Source organism: Lichenostomus cassidix, chromosome 2, assembly GCF_008360975.1.
Source record: "Lichenostomus cassidix isolate B80296 chromosome 2, HeHo_3.0, whole genome shotgun sequence".
NCBI lineage: Eukaryota > Metazoa > Chordata > Aves > Passeriformes > Meliphagidae > Lichenostomus > Lichenostomus cassidix.
In genome coordinates, this window is record NC_139482.1 from 12,912,642 (window position 1) to 12,927,631 (window position 14,990).

The 14,990-nt window shown below is 39.8% G+C and overlaps 1 protein-coding gene across 4 annotated transcripts in view; it reads left to right on the forward strand.

The window, feature by feature from the left end:
- Nucleotides 1-1,842: 1,842 nt before the first annotated feature.
- The window catches only part of CUL2 (cullin 2), a 42,940-nt gene continuing 29,792 nt past the window's right edge, over nucleotides 1,843-14,990 (forward strand). Inside the window, exons 1-4 of one of the 4 annotated variants that reach the window (XM_085050352.1) lie at nucleotides 1,843-1,983; nucleotides 5,178-5,316; nucleotides 11,247-11,349; nucleotides 13,208-13,302. In XM_085050352.1, coding sequence (XP_084906478.1) covers nucleotides 5,198-5,316; nucleotides 11,247-11,349; nucleotides 13,208-13,302 — 317 coding nt within the window. In that variant the 5' untranslated portion in view covers nucleotides 1,843-1,983; nucleotides 5,178-5,197. Of the gene's footprint in view, nucleotides 1,984-2,176; nucleotides 2,316-2,394; nucleotides 2,525-5,177; nucleotides 5,317-11,246; nucleotides 11,350-13,207; nucleotides 13,303-14,990 lie in introns of those variants that run through there. The other 3 variants (XM_085050351.1, XM_085050350.1, XM_085050353.1) reach the window with 3 other exon arrangements.

Genomic DNA, 14,990 nt, shown 5'->3' on the forward strand with positions numbered 1-14,990 from the left:
GGGAAGAAGTTGACTTCTCCATAGGACCATCCTACAAAAATGTCCAGAATTTCCAATATCCCTCATCTGTGTCTCCACTATCTACAGCTGCTGAAAGACAACACTGAGCCTTGGTCAAGCAGGATTTAAAATAGGTCTGCACATCTGCTGTCATCAAGAAATGCATCAAGACCTGACTAAGGTAGCTGAAGACTCCATCAGTTGGTCACGCTTTCTTCACTGGTTGCCTTGGGCATCTCTTCACAGCAGGTTAATTTACACGAAGAATATCTGAGCTTCAGCAGGTAGGAGCAGCCCCACCACAGAGCTAACACTGAACTAAACTCACTGATACATAAATCATGTATCCACTCACATAAAGCATTGTTGCATACAACAAGTTCTAGTCTTGCCCTTGGGCGAATTAGACTTATACCTTAATGGACTGTGTGAGAACCTCTGTTCTTTTAGAAATGCAGGCAGCACAGTGGGAGTGACGGGATGACCTTAGCAATGTAGGGAGTAATGCTCACAGCCTGCTCATCTCAGACTCCTGCGATACCCCGTTCCGTATTTTCTTTCAGGTGGTCATTTTCTGGCCACCGTTGACAAAGAAACTCGATGAAAAGAATATCTAGATTTTAAAGTTCTGTGACCTAGGAATTGTTATTTCCTAAATAGATTTAAATCCAAGAACAATTTTTACATACCTTACATAAAAAGCAGGAACAAATGTTGGTGTTCTTCCTCTTAATTGAGGAAGAACAATTAAGTGACTCCCTGATTGTGCTTTCTGTGCTGCAACCTTCTGGAACAGAGTGTGCAGAATAGTTGAGTTTTTGGTACCTAAATAAAGACAGTGCTAATTGTGAATATTCATAATTTCAGAAAATTATGACATGATTCTCCCATGCTGAACACCTCGTATTATTAGTTTTGAAAATACCTCCCTTCCTGTATCTATGTTTGCAGTTTATAACAGTTAGCTCAGGACTAAACTTCCTCATGTAACAGAAATTTAGAAAACATGCACTGTGTAATATTTGGGTAGTGTATAGATAAGAATGTTTTTTATTAACGGCCGTCTAACTTGTGATATCTGATCTTGTACGATTAATACATTCACACAGCGTGAATAGCATGTATTAAATTAAAAGCACAGGTTAAATAGCATATATCTTAACTTCTAAGAGTTAATTCACAAGCTTGTGCCTAAAGCTACCACTGAAAAAGGGTCTTCAGTCCTACAAAAAGGAGAAAATGCTGCAGATACAATTCAACACTTGCAGAAAACAAAAGCTTAAAATTACAATCTCCCTCCCCTCAGCGTATAGAAGGAGTTAAACAGCAAAAAAGAAAAATAAAAGAGTTTAGGGTGAAAATAGAAAAAGTTGAAATGGTGTTTAAAACGTCTAGAACGAGCTAGTAAAATATCTTGAAAACGAAACACAAAGGAAAACATTAAGGCTTACTGATAAAGCTGCAAGCACTGGAAATTAAACGGGCAAGGGCTTGATTTGAAAACAGGGAAAGCAATTATTTTGACATGAGTTTTGAGTAATTTGAACAACAGAGAATTTTCAGAAACAAATATCCGTTTTCCACAAAACTCTTGTCTCCTCCAGAGAGCTGCACTATATGCCCTAAATGACTCCTTGTTTGTTTTTTCAGCTTTTCCGCAGGCAGCTCCCGCTCGGAGCCGCGGCGCTCCCCAGCAGCTCCAGCAGCACCGTCCAGCCCGCGGCTCCCGCAGCGCACGTGCGCCCGCCGCGCGCCAGCACGCTGCGCTACTTCGTCTCCACAGCGACTCTACTTTGTTACTTCCAGCGAACAACTTTGTTGCCCCTTTCCGCCGAGGCCCCCGAGGGCACGGCGGGGGCTCTGCCGAGGCAGCCGGGGCCGGGGCGCCGCACGGGGCTTCTCGCACCGGAGCGGGGTGCTGGAAGCTGAGGAAATTCCCCGCTGGGGGCCGGCGGCGGGACGGGGACGCTGCCACCTTCTGAGGTAACGGCGACCTCCTCACACGGACCCCGGGAGCGCCTTGCCCGGGGGAGAGGCCCGTTCCGGAGCCGTCCCGCCGCCTCCACGTCGGGAAGGCGCGGGACGGGAGCGGTGCCCCATGGCGGCGGAGCGGCGCGTGCGCGGGGCCCGCCCCGCCGCTGGGAAGTGCGGCCGCCCGCGCTCGCCGTACAGTGCGGGCCGTACCAAGTCCCGCTGCCGGGCGGGGGTGGGCGCGATCGGAAAGTGACGGAGCACCGGGACCTGTCGGCCCCGGCCCAGCCTGCGGCCGGCGGGGAGAGCCCGGCGGGGAGAACCCGGGCGCGGCGGCGCCGCGGGTGAGGCGGGGGCGCGGCGGCGGCAGCACCGAGCGGGACCTCGGCGCCTCGGCGCGGCCCCGGCGGTGGCGGCGCCGGAGGAGGGGCGGGGCGCGAGAGGCTTTGGGTAATGGCAGCGCTGTGAGGACGGAGCGGGGCAGCGACCGCGGCCGAGGGCAGGAGCGAGGGAGGCCGGGCGGGGGTCCCTGACTCGGGCCCCGGGCCGCCAGGTAACGCCCTCGCCCGGCCCGGCCCGGCCGCCGCGCTGAGGGGAGGGGGCGCCGCGCTCGGGGGGAGGTGGCGGTCCCGACCCCGGCGGTGTGCGCGGGGGCGATCGGGCCCTGCCTCCCGTCCGGCCCCGGCCCCGCCGCCCCCCGCCGGCCCGGGCCCCCGTTCCCCGGCGGTGTCTGCGCGGCGGCAGCCACCCGCCGCCTCCCGCCCCGGGTCCTGCCCTTGCCCCGCGGGAAGGGCGCGGTGCGGCCTCTCCGGCGGGGCCGCTCGTTTTCCGCTGGCTGCGCCCTCAGCCAGTTTCGCTTTTGTTTTGGGGGAGGGAGAAGGTGGGGAGCGGGGCGGGGGCGAGCAGCGCTGGTCACCTGGCTGCCGCGAGTGCTCCTGCCGTGGCTGTGCACCCTCCACGGGCTTGTAATGCTGCTTAGCGAGATGGTTAAATAGGCTGGAAATACCGGGGAGTTCTTTGATGCTGGACAGAACGCTCTGTTTGTTTGTGTGAACATTTAAATATATGCGGTACGACAGCGGTATGTTTTAAAGAATGAGGCGATGGAAGCAGCATCCTTTCATTATCCTCATACGTAAATATGTTTCAATAACATCTGTTTACCTTAGGGCTTGTCAAACAGATATGGTTTCCCACCCCCCAAATAGTCTAAACCCTGGGGTAGACATTCTGCCCTGCTACAGTTCTCACCGTGATCAGTACAAGACATTTAGTACTCCAAGTTAGTGATCTTGTGCATTGCTGATACTGGAGCACAGTATACGCCAAAAAGCCCAGTGTCTTAGAGTAAAAGTTACACCATAATTGTAAAAATGTCTGTGAAACACATTTAAATTCATATTGACATGCAAGCTGTAAGAGAATGCCAAGTAACAGTTATCTCTGCCTTAAACTATTTAACTCTAAAATACTTGGATGACCAGTGGATGTGTTACATATTATTAAGTTTTAATCATACTGAACACAATGTTACTGATTCATCACAGTGGGATCTACTGTTGCGAGGACCTTTTCTCTATCCTTCCTTCTTCCCCTTGATTTTACTTGTCTTTGAAGAAAGGGTTCTTTTACCTTGGATGCACCACGTGTGTTTCCAAGACAGTGACCTATAATATAACACAAGTACAACTGCATTGCCACAAGCACTTATTATGGTTCTTTATGTCTTTTGTGGACGTGATTATTTTTTCTTGGGGTTGGCTGGAAATACTCTTGTGTTTTCCAGAAGAGTGATATACAAGCTTCTTGAAAACTACCACTTCCCTCCTCCCCTCCTGGAAGTGAGCTGTTTTCTGCTTCTACTGAGGTTCATATTTTGTTGACGCATACATCAATGTGTTTTTCAACTTACTTTCTTTGCTGGATATTTGTTTTGTTAGTTCTCCACTGATTTTTCTGTGTAAGCTGCTAGCAACATATATGGATTGAATTAATAACCATGTTACAAATAAGACATTTAGAGCAGTTGAGGAGCTTGGTTAGTTAGTCAGGGGGCAGTTTACATGTATGCATGCTAAAAGTTGCATCTGATTTTATTGCTTTTTTCTTAAACTTAGAAGTAACATGTCCTGTAAGAGGCAGTAATGGTTAAGGTAGTAAACTGGTTGCTAAATAGTTTTTGAGCATGATATTTGATTTTTCCTTCACAGAGGCCCGCCTCTTGTGCTCAAAGTCTGTTGCTAGCCTTCTGCTTTCCCTTTTGACCTTGAAAATTTCGAAAGACAAGAGTCACTTGTCCATCCATTTGAAATGAAAATAGAAGTATTCTTTCCACTTTTTATTGTAGTCTTACAATGTCGTGTTTCTGAGCAGGAACTAGACTTGCTTTGTGCATGGAATGTCACACATCAGGTCCTTTCTAGATTAGGTGCATATGACAGAGACCAGTGGAAACAAAGAAGAGGCCTTCATAGTTGTCTGTTTTTTAAAATCACCTTATTTTTTCCCTGGTTTTATTTTGATAATTTGGTGTTGAGGGTTTTGTCCAACTAAATCTCTTCCAGATATGAAATTACTAACTAATACAGCCTCTGTATTTTCAAGCCATGTCTTACATGAAAGATTTCACTATTTGTCCCATTGCACCAGCAGTAAGCTGCACAAGCTCTGTATATTGCTGTGTGTTTTCTTTTTTACATCCTGATCAAAGCTTTTGGGTTTTCTGGCTTTTCAAATGTAACACCAAAAATGTCTCATGAAAGCCGGAGGTGAACATAGGCTACAAACTGACAGTAGCAATTTCACATATTCTGGTGCTAGTTTAGCGTGTTCTTACCCAAAATTTTCTTAGATACAGTTGTAAGAGTCTTTGAATAAATGCAAACAAATCAAAATTTACAGGAAAGTTGTTTTCTTCTTATGACACTGTTAAATGAACAGCTTAGTGAGATAATGAACTTCATAAAGCATGATGTTGTTAGATTATTTGGTGTTACGTTATAGGCTACTCATGCAACATTAATGTTCCCTTCCATAGCATTAAAAATGAGGGATTGTGAGCTTTATTTTGGAGCGAGTGGGTGTTCTTTGTGTTGCTCTGTCCTAGAGGTGCAACAGTGTACAAAGTTTGAATTGAAAAATCAAAGGAAATGTGTATTTTTTTAATGATTGTGTAATGTTGCCTGACGTGCTTAATTCTTCTCCAGATTAACACTAAAGCCCCACGATGTCCTTGAAACCACGAGTAGTTGACTTTGATGAAACATGGAACAAACTTCTAACAACAATTAAAGCTGTTGTTATGTTGGATTATGTTGAAAGAGCAACGTGGAATGATCGCTTCTCGTATCCTTTAAATGAAAAATCTGACTTAAAGTGTTTGTGAGATGTGCTTAGCACAGAGTAAACCTGTGTTACATAACAATTCCAGTGATCTTGAGCAGCTTGTTGTTAGACTGTACCTGTTATTAAGACTGTGAATAAGTTGAAAGGGATGGGAAATTCTGCATATTTGGGAAGTGTTCTATATGAAAACCACCATCCTGATAAAACATAAACTGGTCTCAGTCACTTTTGGAGCTCTAATACTTAGTTTATGCTAAAGCTGTTCTTACAGGCATTGAGTGTTCCTTATTCTGACAATTAGATTTTCTTGTATGTTTAAGTGTGCATGTGGCAGGGAAGACACCTAAGACAGAGTGCACATCTTTAAATTTGGGATGTGGGGGATGGTGAGGTTATTCTGTGTAAAGATTTGTTCCTCTTCTTTACATTTCTAACTGTACTGGTAACTACCATACTGAGCATTTCTACATCAAGGTTTTATTAAAAAACCTTCTTCCTTTCCCTCCAGTGTTACTGCCTTGCTATTCCTGACAGCTCAGCTATGTTTAAAAATACTTGCTCTTTCTGCAATCATATGGTCTTGCTGTTCAAGTCACAGCTGTACATATATAATTGTAGGGAAAGGTTTGTGTTTTACATGTAAAATGGATTTGTAATATTTCACAAGATTTAAGTTTCAATGATATTCTTATTTAAAAAGTACAACTGTTCTAACCAGTTATACTGTGGCCTGTGTCTATGTATTCATTAGCCTTTACATTGTGGTGAATAATTGGAGAATTTTAGACGGCTTTGCACCTGTTTTGCAGGAATTGGACACAGTTTGGTGTAAATATGAGAGGGAAGAATAATTTGGACTTATTTATTAATTTGTTAATTCTTGTGGGTGAGAAAAGAAGCTTCTGAGAAGATTCTTATATATAGGTTTTTACAACATAAGCTTATTCTGTGTGTAGGAGCTTGACTCTAAAGTCTCATCTCGTTCTGAAATAATTCCCATTTCTCAGAATTGCTTTCCCTTGTGCCTGTGTTTTGGGCGTGTGCATGTGTATATGTACATAGTTCATAGTTCCTGTGGAGCCTTATTGTGGTGTAATAATCTTTAAGAGCTCTTTAATTTTAAAATTTTGAAATTAATTTCTGGGGGCAGGACTCACTACCTCGTATTGAAGTCAAGTTCAAGTGACTCCAGAATTTTCATCCTGGACTCTTTGAATTAATTAGGTAGGGGCTTACATACTGAGGAGTTGTGCTGCAGTCATTCTTTCTAACCAGTTTTTGAGGATTACATAGTTCAGTCTTCAACAAGTGGTTAAATTCTGTAGCTTAAAACTAAGTATTTAAACAAGGGCATCTAAAGTAGGTTTAAATATAAAATAATAGCTGTTGCATGAGATGTATTGATTCCGCTTGTCACAGTGTTTCACTTAGAAATTCTTATGTGGAGACCTTGCACACAAGTCTGCTGTTGATCCTCTTTTGGGATTTACTCCAGTTGATTGAAATCAGAAAAGGATTGCTTATGAACAGCAGACTCAGGAATCAGTCTTGGAATAATCATTTGGCATGTAATTCTTAAGACCTTACTTACTATTATCTCTTAATTATGTTCCTTGAAAAGTGGCACTATTAGTACCTGATTTGGCACAGGCATGAGCCTTTTGGCTTATTGTCTGTGGCTGAATGGCCCAAGGAGCTTGTGTGACTTGTAACTTCCAGCTTGAATATTGGTTATTTAGTACTTCTGCTTCCTGTAACCAAACTCTGTTTTAACACAAACTGCTCCATGAGTATTCAACAATTTGGTGGAACTGGTAGTTCTATACAGCTGGTATAAATGCTATTTCCAGGTTCTAAGTATAAAGAATAGTAAAGTATTAATGATACTTTTAAAGATTTGGTATTTAAAAATATATCATCTTGTTCTTTGTTAACTTTTTATCCTCTCTTAAATTCAGTGTAATTGGAGTAATGTTTCTAAGCATCTACAGGAATTTTAAAGGAAATTTTTATTAACTGTTTTTCTTATTGCTTAATCAGCACAATAGAAAGGTGGAACATTATTTGAACAGTTTCAATAAAACTCCTACAGGTTATTTCATTGATTATAATACCAGTTGATCTTTGTACTGTATAGTCCAAACAGTGATGTGGAAGCAAAGGATGAGATACAGCAAAGAATTACAGTTTTAATCTGCAGCTTTCCCTTGTGCTGTTTGAGACAGCTGAGATCCAGTGGAGTATGGAGGCTAATATTAAGGATGAGAGGCTTGTACTGAGCATATTCCACTTCTGGAACTAATTTTTGCCCCACGAGTTCACCAGGACTTGCTTGTCTTGAATATAGTGTTTCCCTTGTAACTTACAGTAATTTTATTGTTAAACATGTCTTATCTTTAAATAAACCTTTTGTCTCATGCATGAAATGCTAGAATGGCAATGAGCTGGGAACCTCAACAGTGTAAGTGTTGAAGTCTTCTGGAAAAGACCACTTAAGAGACCTTATGTTACTTTGTTTAAACTGTGAGTCATCCTGAGCCACCTTTGACCTTCAGACCTCCTTTTAAGATTCCCTGCAGAGAGAAATTGATATGGACTTGTTTGATTGTCTGGTGAAGGAGTTACAGTTACGTCTCTATTTGAGGTGTTACTGTGAATATGTTGTATCACTTTCGAGACTTTGCTGTTAACATTTGCTATTCAGTAGATGTGGGAGAGCTTCTTAAGTTAAGGCTTGGTTAGAGAGTGGTAGGTAGTTCATCTGTACTTTGCTAACTGCCTTTTACCTAGAACTTTTTTGAACAGGTAGAACATCAGGCTCTTCCTGTTGTTGTCTTGGGTTTTCAATGCAAGAAGTTACAAATAAGATGAATAGTACCCAGGGGTAGCTGTACTTCAAACAGAATTATTTTAAAAGTATGCAGTACGGCCACCTGCTTTTTTCCCCTTTTTTCTGCATGTTTGTTCTCCCTCCTCTAATGAGCTATTTTACAAGGACCCTAGGATGAGCCAGAAACTTAAACATGTGTCTTTAAGAACAACTGGCCCAAAGAGATGGAAGAGCAAATAAAGTTCATATGATCATGATTCTTTCTGACTGAGTCCTCAAATCCTCTACAAATTTTGGTTCAGTTGCAGAAGATTGATGAATAGAAATTTTCCCAAAGCTCTGCATTGGTCTCCTAGAGAAGTTTTAATTAGATGCTTTTTTTAACCCCGAGGACAATATTTGTGAGCTTTTATAGCCTTGGATATAGTATTTTCTGGTTGATAGTAATTTAGTTGTTGTTCCTTCTTAGTTTGGAAGAGCTTCAGTTTCCCATTGCTGGGTAATGCCCCTCAAATAGCTACTATCAAAGCACTTAAATCACACAAGGCTTTTGATGTTCCCAATACAGAGTGAAGGCCCCTAGGCAGCAGTTTCACTGCAGCTTCCTTTGGCCTTTCTCACCCTGCATAACTGCATGCTGAACTGGAAGCACAGATGGCTTTCACCATTAAAGATAAATCATTGAACAGTAAAGGTTTCTTCCTATTCTTCTAAGGGACAGCAGCTCAGGAAAAATGTGCTTTAAGTTTATGAAGTAAAATACCAGTGATGATTACTGATTCACTTCCCCTCAGAGATTTTTTTTTTTTAGGAGAGTCACAACATTTTGAAAATGACACTTAAATTTGGATTCTGGACTCAAAGATAACATGGATAAGGAAACAAGTACAAATTGAGCAAGAAAGCACTTTTGCTACAGTCAGGTGTATTTCAGTCTCATGATAGCTTTTCTTTTGTAGAATTCCAGAGAACCTTGGTATCCAGCAAGTAGTATTTGGTTGATACAGGACGATGAGGCGCCTGTTCAAATGCATCTTGATTAAGCTCTTAGTTTGTGTACCTGCTGAAATTGAACACAATGTCATATGTCAAGGAAGAATACTAGATTAATCTTTCTTAATTTGTAAGAAAATTTGTTCTCTAGAATAAGCGAAGGCATATTTGGAAAATGTGCATTTTCATGAAGGAGTAGAGATACCATTTTCATTCTCAAACAGGATTATTAAAACTAAGAAACTTGTTTACAAGACAAATTCAGAGATATTTGTTTGCTACTTTCATCAAATAAAGTGCCGTTGCTGTTTTCTTGTGATGCTGTGGTGAATACTGCCTCTTTCCTCTAAATTTGTGATAAGTTGTTGTTGTGGTAGAGATCTGTAATAGTTTTGGTGATTCAGATAGTGTAGTGGATCTAAAGAGAAAAAAATAATGTCCCCTTTGCTTGTGAGTAGCTTATGAAGTTTTCTAATTCTGGAGTTTAATTTCTCAAAAATATATTTGTATTGTGAAGAGGCTTGTGGATTGAATTATATTGAGGATGCATTTGACTACTCGTCATCCTTAGACTGAGAACATTTGTTGGGGAGGGTAAAGTGTTAAAACCAGTTATTCTTTACAACCTCTTTTGTAGAATCTTTCATTCTTCACTATTAATTTAATTTTTTGCATATTTTATTGGTCATAACTTTACAAGCTGGTGTAGTGCAATGGTAGCTACTGTTGCAAAGCAGTGAATGTTGCCTGTTTTGTTTCTTGGTGTTTCCATTTAATGCTTCTTGCGTTCTGGGGAGACTTCTAATAAAGGTGATCTGTATGAATGAAATAACTACTTGAGATTAGATTCTGATTGGGCTCTCTGAGATTCTAATTGCCAGATAAAGGATTTTTTCCTAATTAGTTCTCCTGCATCAGAGTCTTCTTTGTTTTGAGTAGTAATTCCATATAAAAAAATAAAACATGCATTTGGACAAAGCTGTGTGGTGAGAGCTTGACACTTTTCAGTAGGTTAACAGACTCTTCAACTGTCTGTGTCTTTTACCTCCTTTTACACAAGCATGTGCTTTTTTAGGGTTGACTAGAGGAAAGCAGATCTTATGTTTTCACTTAAAGTGATAAACTAAATAATGATGTCTAGCATGTCTGGCTTTATAAAGTGCCTAGGCTTAGTGGTTAAGCATAATGTTTTAAAGTAATTTTTGCAGAACTAGTTTCTTTCCCACAGTTGTTCATCTGAAGCTTGACCTAATCCTTGCTTGACTTTTCTGAAAGCAAAGTTTTCCCAATTGTAACTTCTCTTCCTGATAAAGTATCAAGTAACTCTTAAAATTATACAAATCAAAGGTGTAGCTCTGTAAGGTAGTTTAGGGACAAAACCACCTTAAGGGATTTAACAGTTTGCTGCTGCCCATTTAAGTTAGCAAGTACAAATGATTTGTGTGGCTGTGATGTAAACAGTATTACTGAAATTATAGAGAAATGGTTAAAAAGAATACGAACTTTTTTTTAATCCACCCCACCATTGTGATTATTTAATTTTCAGTGTTGCCTGAAATTGTTTTACCTGTGGAGTTGAGGGTTAAATGCAGGGACAGTAAGTTGTTTTGGACTCCAGGGAGGAAAACTTGGAGTCAGCGTCACCTCATGTTTGCTTTGCTCTGTACTTGGCTAATCACTTTCTTAACCTAATTAGTGCTTCTTTCCTTTTTATGACAAGACTTTCAGTTCATGTTGGCTGCAAATACAGAGGAAGAATTGTGCATGAAAGCTGCTTTTTCACATCGAGATTATTGTATATTATTCATAAATGGCAAATAAGTGGTAGAAGCCACATCAGTATGGGGCTATCAGAAGTTTCAGGATCTTATCTCTTACATTCCCCTCAGCATCCACTATTTAAAAGTTAATATTGGTGCTGTAAACTTGGATTCTGCACAAGCCAATACTTACGCTAATTTCAGAAAATTATTCATTTTATCTCTTTTGCTTGAATGTAAAAAACCACCAAAACCTAAGCTGCATGTGTGGGGAAAAAAAGGTTCTATAAATCTTAAATTTTGTTGATGTTTTCACACTTTACTACAGACCTTGACTTTGAGCCCAGAGACATTTATGCTTTGTGTGTGGCGTATCCTGAACCTCTTGGAGAGAGACTTTATACTGAGACTAAAATTTTTTTGGAGAATCACGTACGCCATTTGCACAAGGTAACCTATACAGTTATGATATGTATGATGTCCATGTAGGTGTTCTTTGCCCTTTTTTGACTTTAGGAAGGGGTTTTGTTTGTATGATTCTATGAGACTAAATTGCAGATGAGAGCATTGGAAAGACATAATACTTATATATATAAAATACAACATCACACAACAATGTAGGCTGATATTATGGATACCTGCTGATATGCAATGCAAAATAAATAATTTTCTTTCTAGGCCGACAGTTACGGTTTATACAATATATTTGCTTGAAAAACAAGTTCTTTCTTTTCTGTTGAATGCTTGTAATCAAACAAGTTAGAGAAATATCTTCATTTTGCAAATGTACTGTAGTTCGTCATTATCCTTCTGTTTCAACAGAAAAGTATCTACTCCAGTGTTTTGGAAACTGATTGTATATACTCTGTTAAAAATACAAACAAAACCCTTCTGAAATATGTGGGAAATAACATAAATGCTTGGGAGGAGAGAAAATAAAGGCAAATTATTTATTATGACAAAAGTCAATATTTGTGTATTTATACAGCCGTGAGTTAACTTCTGTTTCATCAGCTAAGACAGTGAACTTCATCAAAATCATGATTCATCGTGTTTAGTAGAGAGGATAGATGAACAGTGCCTCCTTTTATATCAGTAAAAAGAGAAGAAGATTTAAATAACATGCCTGCCTGTGTTTCGTGTCTATAGGGGGTAAAGCACTGCAAATTCTGGATAGTGCTGCTAAATGGCTTCATGCTTAGGTACCTGAGTATTTGACAAGATAGGCTGGGTGTCTTAATGGGTAGTTCCACTGGTTACAGAGAGGATAATTCTGACACTCTGATAGACTAAATCAGTTCACTAAACCAGTAGAGAGCTCTGCCAAATAAGTTCTTCTTCATTTATTTAGTGAGCTGAATGAGCTCACTGAGGATAATCAGGCAGGTGGCAGCACAGTAGAAGCTGTGGGAAGTAGCAGAAAGCACACATCCATTTTTTAAATTGGCTATCACCACTTGTCTCTGAAATAGCATTGGAAAACCTTTGCAAAATGCATACTGCAGAGGGAAGTGGTTCTCCATTCTGTTTGTCTACCAGCTTTCCTCTTTCATATGTTTTTTACCTTTTTTTGCATATTTTGCATAGGCTTCTTTGCTACTTGAGCCAGATTTTAAAACTACAAACTCTAGAGAGAATTAAAATTGGATTCCTAGAATCTCATCCCCCCTCACAAATCATACTAATTAGGTTAAATTGTTGAACTTACTTCTCTGAAGTATGAATATATTTTGAGAAGTTCAGTAGCTTTTTAGATGATGATTTGTTTAAATTTCAAAAGACTTGGGCCTAGATTTGTGAAACTTCAAATGTATTCTACATTTATATGTATCTGTGCTTTGTTAAAATTGTTTTATTCTGTGATTCTTGATAAGTATAAAGACTTGTCTATCCAGCAAGGCATAGTGGTTTTAAATGGTTATAGTTGATCAGTTCCTCCTATGTGCAGTGCATGTGGCTGTGTGAATCTAAAACTGATCTGTGTGAGTGAGGGAACAGTTCTGTGAGTTATCCCACCAATATGATGTGAGAATATGAACCAGGCTTATTCAAGCAGGTACTTCTGAGAAGAAAAATAGAAAATAATACATTAGAGAGATTACTATTTTTAAAAGCAAAGTGTAGCAAGTCCAGGTGTTGTAGCTGCCTTACCAAAACTTGGTAGTGTTAAGATGTGTTAGCTTTTTGGTCATTACCACAATTCTGAATATGCAGATGGTATTCTAAAAATGATAAAGCCATGATAACTTTCTAAGTTTGTGTGCTATTTTTATACTAATTTTACTGTGGGGGGTGTGTGCCTTCACAGAGAGTTCTGGAAGCTGAAGAGCAAGTACTGGTTATGTATCACAGATACTGGGAAGAGTATAGCAAAGGGGCAGACTATATGGACTGCTTATACAGGTAAGCTTGGCAAAAGAGTTATTAAACCTCTGGAATTATTAAAATGATCTGCAGGTTAAGTTGAACAGTGTTGATTAAAGAGAGCAGTAGGTGAATATGCCTCAGGTCAGTTTTGGAGAGAATATAGTTATGGTAGTAGAACGTGAGAAAAAAGGAATAACGCCTCAAGAGGTAAGTATCCAAGATGGTTCCTAATGTTCTTTCTATACATATATATTACTAATATATTCTACTTGAAGTTGCAGTGTCAAATGTGTTGGTGCTAATCAACTCTGCAGTGTATAAACTCATAATCCTAGGAGTTCTGATAAAAGGATGGCACTGTACTGCAGTATGCAGCTGAACCAGCATGGTTTGATTCAGAGCTTTGCCATGTATCTTGGCAAAACCACAGTTCTCTGTTCTAGAGGGGCCTTTCAGACAAAGTGATGTGCTCCTTTCTTTTCAGGTGGAATGCAGGGATTGGAGAGGGAGAGAATACTTCTCCTTATTCCTTTTTTAATAACTTAAGAAACTAATAGATTGTATACAGACAATCAATTTTACTCTTTTTTTTCTTCCCAGTAGATTACAGCCAAATCTAGAAATAAAACCACAACTAACCCCTTTTATTTTTGTAGTTCTACTCTTTCCTAAGTTGTGGATGTATTTCATTGCTAATAATGATAACTTAAGCATAGAAAATGCACCCATTTCTGAGTTGCCAGAATTATAACTGTATTGAAATGGCTTTGGATTTACTAGGGTTTAATTACACTGGGACTGTGGGTTGAGCATTCTGGTGTCTATTATGCATGTAATACCCGGCAGGTAAAAATAATTTAAGAGACACTTATAATTGTACTTAATTAATGGTATGATGTGCAGATTTACACAGGATTTTGGGACCTTTACTATGAAGTTAGGAGATGCATGTGTGATCTTGTAGACTCTATTATTATCCCTAGCAGACTGGGAACAGATGTGATGGAGTCTATGCTGAGCTTACAAACTTTAGTTCCATAATATGTCACTGACTTAACTGGAGCATTGATAGAGAAAAAAACACAACTGTTTAATGTGTATGCATCTCACTGATTCTGCTTTGTGTGATGCTTTAGCTGAGAGTTTGCATGCCTCTGGTCATAAACAAGCAAATTAAAATACTTCTCCCATTGTGGAACTTGATTTTGTGTTTTATTTTGAAACAAGCTGGGGCATTTTTTTCCCAGGCCAATATTATGTACACAAGCCAACCTGTACATTTATATAAGCTCATATATCATGCCAACTTGCCCATCCTAACTCTTCCTCCTGCTTTGCATATCATATTTTGGTCCAGAAAATGTACTATGTTAGGGTGTTCTTTTAAAAGTATTTTCACCTCAAAGTTGTTTCTTTGTTTTGAAATTCTGAATTTTGTCATACACTATCTTTTAAAAGTTTCTAAAGGGTGTGACTTTGTGAAAGAATGATTTTTCTGTTCAATAATAAAGCATAAATTGTAATGGGAACTAGAAGATCCCACATGAAGACAAGAAATAACTCAGTGCTTGAGTGGTAGAATCATAATGACTTTTCATGCATTGGAAGCAATCATTAACTGAATGTCATTAAGTTATGTCACTGTTTTGTTTTTTGAGAGAATATTTTGGATGAAAGTACTTCTGAAGACCATAGGAAGATATTCTGCCCTTCATAAAGCAGTT